The 15616-nt window shown below is 41.5% G+C and overlaps 2 protein-coding genes across 2 annotated transcripts in view; one reads left to right on the top strand and one right to left on the bottom strand.

Annotated features, from left to right (window-relative positions):
- Positions 1 to 275: 275 nt before the first annotated feature.
- On the top strand, positions 276 to 3465 carry LOC142398928 (myosin light chain 3, skeletal muscle isoform-like). The gene is made up of 5 exons (XM_075483178.1): positions 276 to 438; positions 2000 to 2027; positions 2446 to 2595; positions 2797 to 2970; positions 3058 to 3465. The coding sequence occupies exons 1-5, from the start codon at positions 337 to 339 to the stop codon at positions 3162 to 3164; spliced, it is 561 nt and encodes a 186-aa protein (XP_075339293.1). The 5' UTR covers positions 276 to 336; the 3' UTR covers positions 3165 to 3465.
- Positions 3466 to 11212: 7747 nt separating this feature from the next.
- Positions 11213 to 15616, bottom strand: part of crhr2 (corticotropin releasing hormone receptor 2) — a 54886-nt gene continuing 50482 nt past the window's right edge. The window contains exon 12 of the mRNA XM_075482254.1: positions 11213 to 13824. Within this exon, the coding sequence (XP_075338369.1) occupies positions 13684 to 13824 (141 nt within the window). The 3' untranslated portion in view covers positions 11213 to 13683. The remainder of the gene's footprint in view (positions 13825 to 15616) is intronic.

The following is a 15616-nucleotide window of genomic DNA, read 5'->3' as shown; positions in this document are numbered from 1 at the left end:
TTGGGGAGTTTACAGGAGGTCTCACTTGTGTTGATTAAAATAGCCTGTTCAATAGAGGGTTTTAGACCTGGGATTTGAGCTATTGTAGTTTTCCATCATCCATATTCCCATATTGTACACACATACACACAGTCACACACAACAATAACCTTTGTCTTAAATAGATGCACAAAGGCATGTCCTTTTATAGTCCTCTCCCTATTGTTGGCAGCATAGCTGGACATGAAAAGGGGGTGGAGGTGACACCTCTGGAATGGATAAAGGGGCTCTAATTGCCCATCTCTGCCCACACTGTCCAAGATCGCTCTACTTTGTTAGTCCTGAGTGCCCCTTGCAATGGCCCCGAAGAAGAAAGAAGAGCCAAAACCTGCACCAGCCCCCAAACCTCCAGAGCCAGAGCGTCCCAAGACTCCGGAGTTTGACCCAACATCAGTGACGGTAAATCATCCACCTACATATTTACCGATGCAGAGATCAAGTAAAACAATAGATAAAACTATAGGTTTTACATTACTTTATTCATTTTTAATTGAACAACTCTCGAAATTAATCCTACAGTTAGATTAGTTAGATTGAATTGTTTTGGTGATTTCAGGGAAACTGTTCAGGCTTATCATTTCATGTTTGCAGTACATCAGAGACCCCATGTGACCTAAATTTGACAGTGCAAGCCAAGCTCTACTATACGGCTCATTAAAAGGGTTGGGTTTATCCGTAGTCTTTTTACTTCACAGTTTTACAGATTATTTGTTAAACGGCAAACACACTTAACAAGATGTGCTTTGCAGTCAGAGAAGCTATAAGCCTGTGTTAGGGCGAGGCCTAGAAGCAAACTAATTGGTGTATCAGACATCATGGAATGTTCGTCTTCTGCTGACTTGGCCCCTTCTCAGTGGATGAATGTTTTCCTGGTTGAGCAAGCCGCCATGTTACAATGAAGAGTGGTTGAAGCCACAAAATATGATTTTCATTATGTCTGTGAATAGCAGACCACCCGCACCATTCTTCGGAGGGTAAAAGGGGGTGGAAAAACCAGGAGGAAGAAAAACATAGATAATTATAGCCATCTCTATCCAGCTTTAAACATGCTTAGATACGTTTTTATAATGTTTTCACAAAGCTGTGTTGAGAGTGTGGGTTTTATAGATATCCAGACTTTAGACAGAAACTTAGGGCACAATCCGACTGAGGTCCAAAACATACATAAAGTACAAAAAGTTGAAAAATATTGTGGGTGTTTGAAATAAGGCTTTATTCTTAGACTTACTGTAGAATAACCTATTACTGAAACACAAAGCAGATGAGTTTTACAGCTGTTTTAACATTCAGGTTGTTCTCTTCTAAATCTCTACAATACAATTTTTTCAAATCCTTGGACTACTTTATTACAGGCAACTGCTTCCTACAAGTTTATGTCTCTAATACTCACGTGTAATAGTTTGCATTGTTGATGTAAATCTGCTCACACAAAGAAGAATTTGGGACACACAGCAGGATTTTAGCCACTTGCTATAATAGAAATAAAGAAGACGTATCATGGTATATTTGAATTATTTTATGAGATTGTGCAAAATAACTAGATTCAATTGCAATATTTAATCATAAATTGTTACATCCTAGAGGAGTTTACTCTACCAATGGCTCTTTGCCACACACTGTATCATATCTAAAAATAAGCTTAAATGAAGCTGACAATAGTGAACAGTGCTGATCCCGTAAGAAGGGGTGTTAGACCCAAGGTCAGTGATAAGCAATGCGCTACAGTCAGAATCCCATGATGCCCGTAACTCAATCTATTGAAATGAAATGATGTAGGCAAGATCATTATTCTCAAGAGTTTGTTCTTTCTTTTTCCTCCTTTCTTTCTTTCTTTCTTTCTTTCTTTCTTTCTTTCTTTCTTTCTTTCTTTCTTTCTTTTATTTCTAATCAATTCCCTTTTCTCTGCTTACCCCAGTGATCATCAGCCTCTAATTGCTTTGTTTGCTTTGTGTTTCCTCAGCTGGAATTCACCCCGGATCAACTTGAGGGTGAGGCTTAGATGGCTGTTACATTTGTCATTTGCGCTGCATGGACTGTTAGTTATTTATAGAGGGAATAAATGGTTTATGTGATCATGCACTCCATCAGAGTGTGAGAAACGTTGAGCAACAGCTGGTGATACACTAGATCAGACATATGGTTTTATTTTAAAATAATCACATCCATCCAAGTCAATCTCTTTAAAAAGGTCTGAGGTGTATGTCAGTCAGTGTAGAGTAGAATTATTCAGGGTTTGACTTTGTCATGCCAGGAAAAGATGCTTTTATCTGAAGCATGCCATTATACATACACATGCTACACATGCAGCATCTTTAGATCACTTACACGAAGATCCTGCACATGGTTTCAGATGACAAGAAATGAGTAGAAATCAGAAAGAATAATCTCCATTCTTCATGTTCACAGACTTCAAAGATGCCTTCCAGCTGTTTGACCGAACACCGACGAGCGAGATGAAAATCACATATGCCCAATGTGGTGACCTAATTAGGGCTTTGGGCCAGAATCCTACGAATGCAGAAATCACGTATGTCCTTGGAAAGCCCAAAGCTGAAGGTTAGTTATTTGGCCAGCTGGGCTATTCAGCTCTATGTGCGTCAGATTGGTGTTAATGGTCTGTGTTGGATGCGATTCAAAGACAGTGTCTGATAAATACAGACAGTTTTAAAGGGTGTTTAACATGACTGCAAACCTATCCAACTATTATTTTGTTTTCCTTTTTTGGCTCTCAATCATCAATGTCATTGCTTTCCACAGATATGCAGACCAAGATGCTTGACTTTGACCAGTTCCTACCCATTCTCCAACATATTTGCAAGCCCAAGGACCGTGGAACATTTGAAGACTTTGTAGAGGGTCTGAGGGTATTCGACAAGGAAGGGAATGGTACAGTCATGGGCGCTGAGCTCCGACACGTTCTGGCAACACTGGGTGAGTTGAGAAGTCTTAATCCAAGGTGCTTTTCTGAAGCTGGAGTCATGACAATGCTTACTAAGCTGACTGTTCTCTTGGTTTCAGGCGAGAAGATGAAAGAGGATGAGGTGGAACAGTTGATGCAAAACCAGGAGGATGCTAATGGGTGCATAAACTATGAAGCTTTTGTAAAGTATATCATGGCAACATAAAATGGGTACATGTCCATTTCAGCCTCATTGTCATTTTGGTGCTACATCACAGAACATGTTGAAATCAATAAGAGTGAGTAATGAGTTTGTCTCCCCTGTACTGTAAAACCAAGATCGTGAATTCTTGATCGGAGAAGAACTTCATATTTCTGTAACTCCCATCTTGTATATTTTTCATTTTCATGAGTCATGGATAGATAACTCATTGATATTTCACCTTGTTTTTCTAAGACTCCAAATGCTGATGCTGTGTACCGATGTGCAGTTTATAGACCATGGTAAATAAATGCATTAATTTTGATGGTGTCCCATTTTCTTGGAGCAATGACCCGTAGCTGTTTATTGTGTACTCCCCTCATGAAACACAGCTAGCTCTATTTGAAAAAAAAAATTCAAAGAGAGTTCTAATAAAAGGGGAGAGAACAAAGAAGTAATTCAACAGTGAAAAACTTTTCAGCTTTCCCTAAAGACACCATGGCAATAAATGGGTTTGAAAAAACAGAAACTACATCAGCGTTGCAAAAGTAAGTAGCAAATGTTTGCCTTTACAAACATATTACCTATCTTAAAGATGTACAAAGAAAGTCTGAAGAAATAATATTGTCCTTTATTCATTTGATCTGTGACATTCAACTGTAAAGAAAAACACCAAAGTCCAATGCAAGGATAAACAGTTTATCAAGTTTATGATAAGGAAAAATATGCAGTAAAAATATAGTTTACCTGAAGATCAGAGAAAAAATAATTCCATATAACAATCTATTACTTAAAAGACTATGTACTTCCTCTCTTTAGTCAACAGAGAGAGCTGTTGCTTAACAGTTTCTCCAGGGTTCTAAATATAGCGATTCTGTAAACTCTGATGAAGGCAACATGCCATTCTTTAGCAGAATGAATGGAAAATCCTGACAGCTGTGCTTGTGGTCTTTGACTCTTTAAGTGCACACTCAAAGCTTCAACCACATTTTCTTCATACATATATGAGCAAAATGCCAAACCTGTAAAATAAAAGTGTTGTAGTCCATACATTAAAAAGCTCACTTTGAACTAAGGGGTAGTGTTAAATTTACACCACTTATGAATCCACACATGAACAATCAAGTAATAGTTCATTATTGGCCTAATCAACAGTGGTAAAACTGCTTTATCCCAATCTTTGTTTTGTTTATTTGTCTGTTTGTTTGTTTGTTTGTTTTGCAATGTAGTCTTAGGCTGCGGCTACACGGAAACGTTTTTCACTGTAAACGATACTTTTTCTTATCGTTTCACTGTCGCGGCCACACGGAGCCGGCGTTCCCACTACCCCAAAACGATAGTTTTTGAAAACGGGTTCCAGAGTGGGAAAGTTTGAAAACGGCCTCGTTTCGTTTCCATTGTTACAGCTAAAACGTTTTTGCGTCAGTCACACGTTGACGCTGGGAGCCAATTTTAACACTTCTCTATTGTCTCACAGCGTGGCGTGACACAGTGGCGTGTGTACTGCCTCGTTTCATCGTTTTCGTCTGGACAGCAGCGCGTTTCCGTGTGGTCGCAAGAATTTTCGAACCCGTTTTCAAAAAAAACCTCGTTTCGTTTTCGTGTAGCCGTAGCCTGAAATACATTACTGTGGTTTACTGACTGCTTTCTCAATAAAGTGGATTCATATGTTGTAGCACATCTATGCCAGGCAGAGGTATGTTCCAGAGAGTGGTTTTTGGCAATACTCTTACCTTAAGGTGAGTGAAACATCATTATCTCTGAAAGAGAAGGAACTCAAACTCTGGTAACTGTCAACAGGGGCTGAAGGTGATGCATCTTGAATAGATCCCCGGTAGCAAATAAAGAAAACACAATAAGTTTGCTTATGTTAACTGGGATGACGATGATGTTATCATCATTCAGTATTTTGCGAGAGGCTCAATAAATGCTCTTTGTATTTTCCACAGTTATTTTCCCAAGTAGTTCTCCTCAAAAGCAAGTGTACTGTTTACATTCAGAAGACCATTGTGAACAAATATAGATATTACATTCAACATTATATCAGTTACTTAATTGTATCTACCCTAAAGAATTATTCACCAAGTAATGCTTATTTTGCATATTTGGGAACAGATTTGAACTATGTGGCTGCACAACATGTGTTTAAGTAGCAAATGATCAAGTTATAACTCATCTGCAGAAACTGTTCTATTCTATTTTCTTAATGATCCTTATATTTACAAAACTTTATTTAGAATATGGTAACATCAAAGTGAAGTGACCGTACATTTATCTCCAGTAAATTACTCACAGTATGATCTTTCAGTCCTTTCCTCTAAAATTCCAAATTGCTCCTCTCTTGTTTAGCATCAACTGAGAAATATTTCTCACGATGAATTTACTCTGTAAAGTCAGAGGAGTTACACAACTATCATTGAGAAAATACACCATAAATACAAGGTTATACTTTTTCTTTTTTTCACATGTCCCCTTTGGTTTACTGACATTTATGACACCACACAAACACTTTCCTTTTCCATTCATCTCCCCTCTTAGTGCTACAAGGATATGTATTTAGCAATTACACTGTAAATGCGAAGCCAATTTTCCATCAGACCCCCAGGACAGCACCAGTTTAGGAGCGTTGCAACTCATTAGTGCAAACGGACAGCTGGAGTGATTCACCTGTTAGTTTCATGATAGAAGTGTCCTCACGGTGGCTCCTGAGCAGAACTCTTCTTGGCTCTCTCAAAGGGTCACTTTTAAAGATAAAGATGCTGATATAAAATGTCATCGATTTAGATTATCAATAATTAGAATAACCATCCATCCATCCATCCATTATCTGCCGGTTGTCCATGGATCGGGTCGCGGGGACAGCAGCCTAAGCAGAGAAACCCAGACGTCCCTGTCCCTGGCCACTTCCTCCAGCTCTTCTGGGGGGACCCCGAGGCGTTCCCAGGCCAGCCGAGAGACTCTCTCCAACGTGTCCTGGGTCTTCCCCGGGACCTCCTCCCAGTGGGACGGGCCCGGAACACCTCCCGGTGAGGTGTTCTGGGCCCGGAGGCATTCTCACCAGATGCCCGAGCCACCTCATCTGACTCCTCTCGATGCGGAGGAGCAGCGGTTCTACTCCGAGCCCCTCCCGGATGACCGAGCTTCTCACCCTATCTCTAAAGGAGAGCCCAGACACCCTGCGGAGGAAACTCATTTCGGCCGCTTGTATTCGCAATCTCGTTCTTTCGGTCACTACCCACAGCTCGTGACCATAGATGAGGAACATAGATTGACCGGTAAATCGAGAGCTTCGCCTTCTGGCTCAGCTCCTTCTTCACCACGACGGGCCGGTGCAGAGCCCGCATCACTGCAGACGCCGCACCGATCCGCCTGTCAATCTCCTGCTCCCTTCGTCCCTCACTCGTGAACAAGACCCCGAGATACTTGAACTCCTCCACTTGGGGAAGGATCTCATTCCCGACCCGGAGAGAGCATTCCACCCTTTTCCGGCTGAGGACCATGGTCTCAGATTTGGAGGTGCTGATTCTCATCCCGCCGCTTCACACTCGGCTGCGAACCGCTCCAGTGAGAGCTGAAGGTCACGGCCCGACGACGCCAACAGAACCCCATCGTCCGCAAAAAGCAGAGATCCGATTCTGAGGTCGCCAAAACGGACCCCCTCAACGCCCTGGCTGCGCCTAGAAATTCTGTCCATAAAAATTAGGAACAGAATCGGTGACAAAGGGCAGCACTGACGGAGTCCAACCCTCACAGGAAACATGTCCGACTTACTGCCGGCAATGCGGACCAAACTCTGACACCGGTCATACAGAGACCGAACAGCCCATACCAAGGAGTCCGGCACTCCATACTCCCGGAGGACCCCCCACAAGAGTCCCCGAGGGACACGGTCGACCGCCTTCTCCAAGTCCACAAAACACATGTAGACCGGTTGGGCGAACTCCCATGCACCCTCCAGGATCCTGCCGAGGGTATAGAGCTGGTCCACTGTTCCACGGCCAGGACGAAAACCACACTGCACCTCCTGAATCCGAGATTCAACTATCCGGCTGATCCTCCTCTCCAGTACCCCCGAATAGACCTTGCCAGGGAGGCTGAGGAGTGTGATCCCCTTATAGTTGGAACACACCCTCAGGTGGACCACCACCCCGATCTACCAATCCAGAGGCACTGCCCCCGATGTCCACGCGATGCTGCAGAGGCGTGTCAACCAAGACAGCCCTACAACATCCAGAGCCTTGAGGAACTCAGGACGGACATCATCCACCCCCGGGGCCTTGCCACCGAGGAGTTTTTTAACCACCTTGGCAACCTCAGCCCCAGAAATGAGAGGCCCCCTCGTCCAAGCTCCCCAACTCTGCTTCCTCATAGGAAGGCGTGTCGGTAGGATTGAGGAGGCCCTCGAAGTACTCCCCCCACCGACTCACGATGTCCCCAGTTGAGGTCAGCAGAGCCCCGCCCTCACCATGCACGGTGTTGACGGTGCACCGCTCCCCCCCCTGAGCCGCCGGACTGTGGACCAGAATCTCTTCGAGGCCGTCCGTAAGTTGTTCTCCATGGCCTCCCCGAACTCCTCCCAAGCCCGAGTTTTTGCCTCAGCAACCGCCGAGGCCGCGTTCCGCTTGGCCTGTCGGTACCCATCAGCTGCTTCCAGAGTCCCACTGGCCAAAAAGGCCCAATAGGACTCCTTCTTCAGCTTGACGGCTTCCCTCACCACTGGGGTCCACCAGCGGGTTCGGGGGTTGCCGCCACGACAGGCACGACCACCTTACTGCCACAGCTCCGGTCGGCCGCCTCAACAATGGAGACACGGAACATGGCCCATTCGGGCTCAATGTCCCCCACCTCCCCCGGGACATGGCTGAAGCTCTGCCGGAGGTGGGAGTTGAAACTCCTCCTTACAGGGGATTCCGCCAGCCGTTCCCAACAGACCCTCACAATACGTTTGGGCCTGCTAGGTCTGAACGGCTTCCTCCTCCACCAGCGGAGCCAACTCACCACCAGGTGGTGATCAGTTGACAGCTCCGCCCCTCTCTTCACCCGAGTGTCCAGGACATACGGCCGCAAGTCCGACGATACGACCACAAAGTCAATCACCGAGCTGAGGCCTAGGGTGTCCTGGTGCCAAGTGCACATATGGACACCCTTATGCCTGAACATGGTGTTCATTATGGACAGTCTGTGACGAGCACAGAAGTCCAATAACAAAACACCACTCTGATTCAGATCGGGAGGCCGTTCCTCCCAATCACGCCCCTCCAGGTCTCACTGTCATTGCCCACGTGAGCATTGAAGTCCCCCAGCAGGACGAGGGAGTCTCCCGGAGGAGCACTCTCCAGTGCCTCCTCCAGGGACTCCAAAAAGGGTGGGTACTCTGAACTGCCGTTCGGTGCATAAGCACAAACAACAGTCAGGACCCATCCCCCCACCCTAAGGCGGAGGGAGGCTACCCTCTCGTCTACCGGGGTAAACCCCAATGTACAGGCGCACAGCCGGGGGGGCAATAAGTGTGGCCACACCTGCTCTACGCCTCTCACCGCGGGCAACTCCAGAGTGGAAGAGAGTACAACCCCTCTCGAGGAGGCTGGTTCCGGAGCCCAAGCCATGCGTCGAGGTGAGTCCGACTATATCTAGCCGGAACCGCTCAGCCTCGCGCACCAGCTCAGGCTCCTTCATCAGCAGAGAGGTGACGTTCCACGTCCCAAGAGCCAGCTTCAGTAGCCGAGGATCAGACCGCCATGGTCTCCGCCTTCGGCTGCCACCCAGCTCACACTGCACCCGACCCCAATGGCCCCTCCCACGGGTGGTGAGCCAGTCAGAAGGGGGACCCATGTAATTTCTTCGGGCTGTGCCCGACTGAGCCCCACGGGCACAGACCCGGCCACCAGGTGCTCGCCGCCGGGCCCCACCCCCCGTCCGGGCGAAGGTGCACGTTCTCCAAAAATCTTCTTCATCATGAGGGTTTTATGAGCTGTTCTTTGTCTGGTCCCTCATCTAGGATCTGTTTGCCCCAGACAACATAGCTCCCAGACTCATTGGGGCACGCAAACCCCCCCACCACGGTAAGGTGACAGCTCATGGTGGCGGCTCATATTAATCCAGTTAATTAGAATAACTGGATTAATATATTCTGCAATCACAATGCATATTAATTGGTCAATGGCTGAAGATAGTAAATTGGTATTTTACGCTTTCGCTTCATTTGACTGTTAGCTTTATTTTTATAGACAACAGCAATAAAAACAAAATGATATCCATCTTTTAAAAGCACAATGACTTTATGACTATAATGTTTCCCATCAGAGTAAAATTTTGTAAAGGAAATTAAGAGTTTTGCATAGTTTTAAGCTGGAAAATATCATGATCTTTGTTTTGGTATTTTTGGTTTTCTTTTTGGAAATGGTTATCCGGCTTTCCCGTGCCTTTTGTTTAGAATAAATAGTTTTCCTTTCATTTTACCTCCTGGCTCTCAAGCTGTGTCTACACCTGGGTCCTCCGTCCTCGCCACCTCCTACACGTGACATAAAATGTTACACATAACTGAAAAGTATACAATGTAATCATTGCTAATGTTATAATGCTATTTTTAAAACAGAAAAACATAGAAGAAACAAACATGTGGCAGCACTGGAAATTGATTAGGAGAGCTCTGATGATTTTGTGTTGAACTTCAGTTGCATTACAGGGATTACAAAGGCATACGTCATTAGATTAATACTGACAGCTGGGAGCAGCTGTTAAATGGACCTTGTGCTCCCTTAGATTTTAAAGTCAATCTAAGCTAAAACATCCAAGAATCCCATAGAGTGCTCAGGGCGGTAAAAAAAAAGGAAATCTCAGCATCTTATGTCAAATAGAAGAACTCAATGAGGAGGCTTATTCAAAAGATATCCTTATATTTTCTTGTATGAGTCAAGTTATAAATATAGACCTTACATCTCCCACAACAACAGCAATGGAATATTTTTTTAAAGCCCTACAGCCTTGTAAATTGGACTCTAATTGGCTTGAACTGGACTGTATCACTGAAGTGCTTTGAGATGATATTTGTTGTGATTTGGCGCTATATACTGTAAATAAGTCCCAGTCTTTTACACCCCCAGTTTTTTTTATGAAGAGTTAAGTAACATTTATAGTGTTCAAACCTCAACTTGACAAACTGAAGCCTTAAAAGGACAAAGATCCCATGGATATGAGTAAAATTGGCAGGAAGGCCATATGAATGAGCCATTCAAAAGCCTCTTATCTCAAAGAAAAAAAGCTTCCAGGTAAAAATACTAAGTTATTTGTTGATATCAGTAATAACAGATTAAAGGTTTCCATTTTAGCTAGATCATAAATAAAACAGTATTTTATGCTCCGGAGTAACTTTAAAGTTCCTTTCAAATGGTTTTAGTTCAGTTCATAACTGGTAAAATGTTGTTAGACACGGGAATTAGTGACAAATAATTCACAACAAGATGACCTTTCAATACTGCTAATAACAATCAAAAGCATTAGTTAACACAACAAGCTTTTATTAGGCTTCACCATGGCTCTGTGTTTGAGGATGTGTAAGGCATGCAGTCCTGAGGGCTCTGGGCAAAGGCTGTTGTTTCTGCTCCATTTCACTCCAGTCCAGCCTGAGTTCCATGAAACTACATCTAATAGACACCCTCTCAGGGCATTCTCCCTTCTATGACTAATTTACTATCATTTAACTTTATATAGCTTCTTTATCAACTATGATTACAAGTCAGGGAATCATATGCCACAGTGGCAGTGAAGCTGGACTCCATCATAAGAGTGTGTGCTCGAATGCACGAATACAAGACTGTTAAATTTATTTCATGCTGTACACCAATGAAGAAAACATTAAAAGCATCTGAGCCAGTTAGACAGATATTCGTGAAAACTGTGGCAAATATCACCGACCGCTCAGCTTTCCTGAAAAGTCAGTCATTATATATCATAAGTGCCATCAAATCAATTACTTTTATTAACAAATCCCTCTAAAGTCATCCTTTAAAACAAAGAGCCACACACACACAAAAAAAATCAAAAGTATAATTTTAATTTAAATGAATGGCCTTTCACATGTACAGGTACAAGTGTATATCAATGACACAATGATACATAATTGATAGAGACAACAGCTTCCTTCTCACAAAAAATGCATTTAGTTTAGTTTCTAAGGCAACATGGGTGGTTCAATAAAACGTTTTATTTTCTTAAAATCAGCAAGTCTTACATCAAACTGCATTGAATACACTTCATATACAATAACTGATGTACGAAATAAGGTCAATAGATTTGATTGCCAAAGTCCAGTGGCGATAAAAAATATGTAGACAATAAAAACTTTGTATATTGGTAAACACAGGTTGTCTCTTTGGTGAGTTTGAAATAAATATTTCTTATATTTCTGTACAAACGTATTTCACAGCTACAATGTTACATAGTCCTTTTAAGTTTGTTGAACATAATGAGGTCATGAAAGGTTGTACGATGTTGCAGCTGCACAAGTTTGGATGTTGCAGCGATGCAGGTAAAATATTTACATCAAATTACTCTGTGTGATCAATATTTCATACACCAGCTAACATCAGTCCAGCCAAGCAGAACACTGACATCAAATGCCCATTGAAATGTAACAAAAGTTTACAAAATACAAATATGAAAAGCATATTTTACATAAAGAAGTGACTATATATTCCACATTCTATACAATACCATTGAACACATGGCAGATGTGTATTCTGTATTTGTAAAATATTCTGTATTTTCCGTTAAATTTTTTAAAACCCAATATAAATGCAAAAATAAATAAATAAATAAAATAAACCAGCATCATACATTTCAAAATGTGTTTGATAATTTGGGAAATATGTTTATTTAGCACCTACACTGCAACGAATGAACACAGTGGCAGTGAAAACAGCTAATCATGCTTTAAAGCCACAGTAGTAACATAAATTTTGTTTCCTTAAATCTTCACAGAAACATTCTGAGCATACTTCTCAAAGATTTTTTTTATGACATTCTGAATAATAACATCTTACATGACAGACAAAAGAATATGTAATTATTGTGGTTCGACGGTAACGAACATCAGCATTATAAAAATCTTAAACTTGCAACATAATTCAAGTTAATAGATGTTTGTCATCCATGTCAGAATAAATACTTTCTGTCTCCACTTTATCAGCAAAAACATACGTTGTTTTTAGGTTGCCAAAGCAGACACGTGGCTGTTTCCAATTGCTGTTGTCTGATAAGCCTTGGGGAGACGTAAGAGCTGGCATTACATACAGACAGTATGATGAACTGACCACAGCAAGTCTTTAGGGGAATGACTGGTTCTCTCGATCAAGCTTCTCTTTTTTAGAGACAGAAAGCTTTGCAGTGACACTGATTATGAGAAAGCCACAAGGATTTCACAAAGCCAAACAAATTTAATCTGCTTTCATTGTGCATGCATGGTAAATCCATGCTCAGCACTTAATGTAGGCTAGTGTATGCATAGATTACATAAATGAACAAGAATCACTTTCACTTCATAAAACAATATATATAATCTTATACTTACTTGTTCAGAAAAGAGCTTTAACATAGGACTGCTCATCCAGTAGCCTAAGGGAGTTCAAATATTTTTTTTTCTTGACACCCTCTTGTCTTTTTGTTCTCACAAAGAGAGGGTTAAAAATAGTGGTGGGAACAAATAGCCGGAGGAGAGGGGAAGTTAAACCTTGTGAATACATTTTCAAACAAACGTTTAAAACGGTACAAGACCAAAAATAATTCATGTTGAATAAAAATAAATAAATAAATCAAAGAGTTACAGAATATGACTGTTTGGTATCAAATAACAATAGGTCCGACTGACCAGAACATTTAATTTATTTCTTATGGTTCAATAAATACTAATAATTTCTATGCCCCTTTTTAATGACAAGAGCAAGGGCCTTTTGATTCAGTGAGAGTTTTTTATTCAGGTAAATCTCATTCCTCCCAAAAAACTGTTTGTTGTACATGGAAAAAAATAAATAAATAAATAACTCGAGGAATGAAATTAATGGTGACTGTAGTAGACACATGAATACATCATGGTCAATCAAATTTCAAGTATTAGTGGATGCCTTCCTTCAAATTAACAACCAAGCAGCGTGCCTATAGCGCATGAGCTGTTAATCCTGTGGGGATTAAAGTGTTCCATTAATAAGCACTAAGCAGCATGATGACAGTGATAAGAACACAGTAAGACTTGTTTTGGTAAGATTACAATACCATGTTTCTGTTTCTAATTACTCAAATCTTCAGAGAAACTCATTCCTCATGTATTATGCATTATTACAAAATTAATAGCCTAAGATAAATTTATTTTGTTCAGTTGAAATGTAGCCAGTCAAGAGAAATGTCCTGAACACGCAGGCACACTTTTGATGGAGAGGATGAATCGGTCTGTTTTGTAACTCATCTCATTGTCTGTCATGGAAAAGAAGATGAAGCTTGTCCATTTGGGTCTAAGAGCATATCATTGGTGATAATGTGTTTGTTCCCCAGCTCACACAGCTGTGGTCTGTTTGATACTGTGAAAGCTAATCCTGGTGGGAGATGTGGGGATGGACATGACTCGAGCCACTCTCACTCGAAGAGCATGGTTGTCCTGCCACCGATGCCAACGTTTCCTGACGGCAGAACGAACCTGGAATTATGCAGACAAAAACCAATGTATAATGAATACATAAGCAGAGTTGCAAAAAATAAATGTTTTTCAAAATTTTGTTTGTTGATGGAGTTGTACGACATTTTGAGAAGCTTACTCTAACTAAATATGAGATCCAATATGGAGCTCTAACAAGGACACTTGAATGACATTTGATTCTGAGTAATAAATCTTTGCAGCTTGGTTTTTGCATGGATTTAACAAACAGATGTGAGACATTTAACAGCTGTTAAAGGCAGACGGCATGTCACATGACCCGATAATATTAAAAGCATAGCTCTGAGTGGTGAAAGGAGGGGTACAACATCCATAAAACAAGTTCAGTGTTCATATAGTCATTTGCTGAGATACTACATTAAGATCTGTTTGGTATCTTTGCTACCAAATTGGATGAGTCAAAAATAACAAATCTACATGACAATTTTACAGTGTATGAAGATTATCACCAATTTGATGAAGACTGGATCAACAAATAAATAAATAGATTAAAATATGAATATATAAATAAACCGTGGACTTAATTGACTTACTCTGAGATGGGAAACTCTGAGTATCCAGTTGCAGAACAGCTGATCTGCGTTAGTTCAATCAACTCTGAGTAAGTTCACCCTGAGTTAAGCATCACGACAATAAAAAGCTATCATCAATGGAGCTCCGATACTACGAGTCACTATGGCGACCAAAGCAAAAAAAATGCTCAACATACTTCACCCCGCTGGAATTGGAAGTACTAGTGCGAGCATATGGCGAGTAAGAGCATATCTTTAGAAAGAAAAGCAACACAGCTTCAGCGGGTTCAATGCGTAAGTTAATGCAGTGTTCATGTATCATTTAAGAACACTGTCTTAAAATATTACAGGTGAAAACAGTAATGTTCAGGTATTGAATGAAATTTTATTTGTTATTTAGTTGCAATCTCACAGGCGTAAAGTGCACTTGGCAGCAACTTAAAATTAGATATTAAAAACATAATTCAAACAGGTGGGGCATGATTTGCTTTTACCCATAGACACTTGATTGCAAATCAATTTGGTTGTAATCATATTTGAAATATCAAACAAAGTTACATACGTATCATTCAGTGGCCATTTCAACGAGTAGTAACTGTATCCAGTTTAGTAGATTAACAGGTGAGTTAATCTACCAGCAGAAAGAAGGCAGAGACCACTGATAGTTCTCTTCCTATTCACATTTTTTTATTTTTACATTGTATGGACATTGGAGTTTGACATGTACACTGAAGTGATGTGAATACACATTATTATCCTTTTTAAAGGAACAGTTCACTATTTAAGACCTTGAGTCCCAGTTCCAGCTTGTTTATCAAGAATAAGAAATGAGGAGACCATTTTCACAACAATAGCTTATTTCTATCCATTTTGGCTGTTTTCGCTGGTCCATCCTGCTGCTACAGACAGGGTTCCATTGGGCACTCTGTTCAATGTCCTTAAAACAATACTAATGTTAATTTTAAAGAAAAGGTCAACTCACCGGGTGGTTCGTGGATGTTCCTGTGTTTCCCAAAAAAAATTGCGTAGCGAAATAAAAGTTATTTCTTGCTTTATTTAGCATTTTGTAATCCAATTGTATTCCGTTTGGAAGACTTTTCACTTTCACTTTCACTGTCAGATCACTGCGCCAGGGCTAGAGCCTCAGACTCAACTATAGAGCGGATGTTTACGTGCGTCGTGATTTAGCATGAAAAATAGTTCCTGAACAGCAAAGAACACGGATTACACGGATGGAAAACAATAAAATGCGCCGACATTTT

This window comes from Odontesthes bonariensis, chromosome 14 (genome assembly GCF_027942865.1).
Source record: "Odontesthes bonariensis isolate fOdoBon6 chromosome 14, fOdoBon6.hap1, whole genome shotgun sequence".
NCBI lineage: Eukaryota > Metazoa > Chordata > Actinopteri > Atheriniformes > Atherinopsidae > Odontesthes > Odontesthes bonariensis.
The sequence above is the reverse complement of the archived record's forward strand: the minus strand, read 5'-3'. Positions and strand labels throughout refer to the sequence as shown.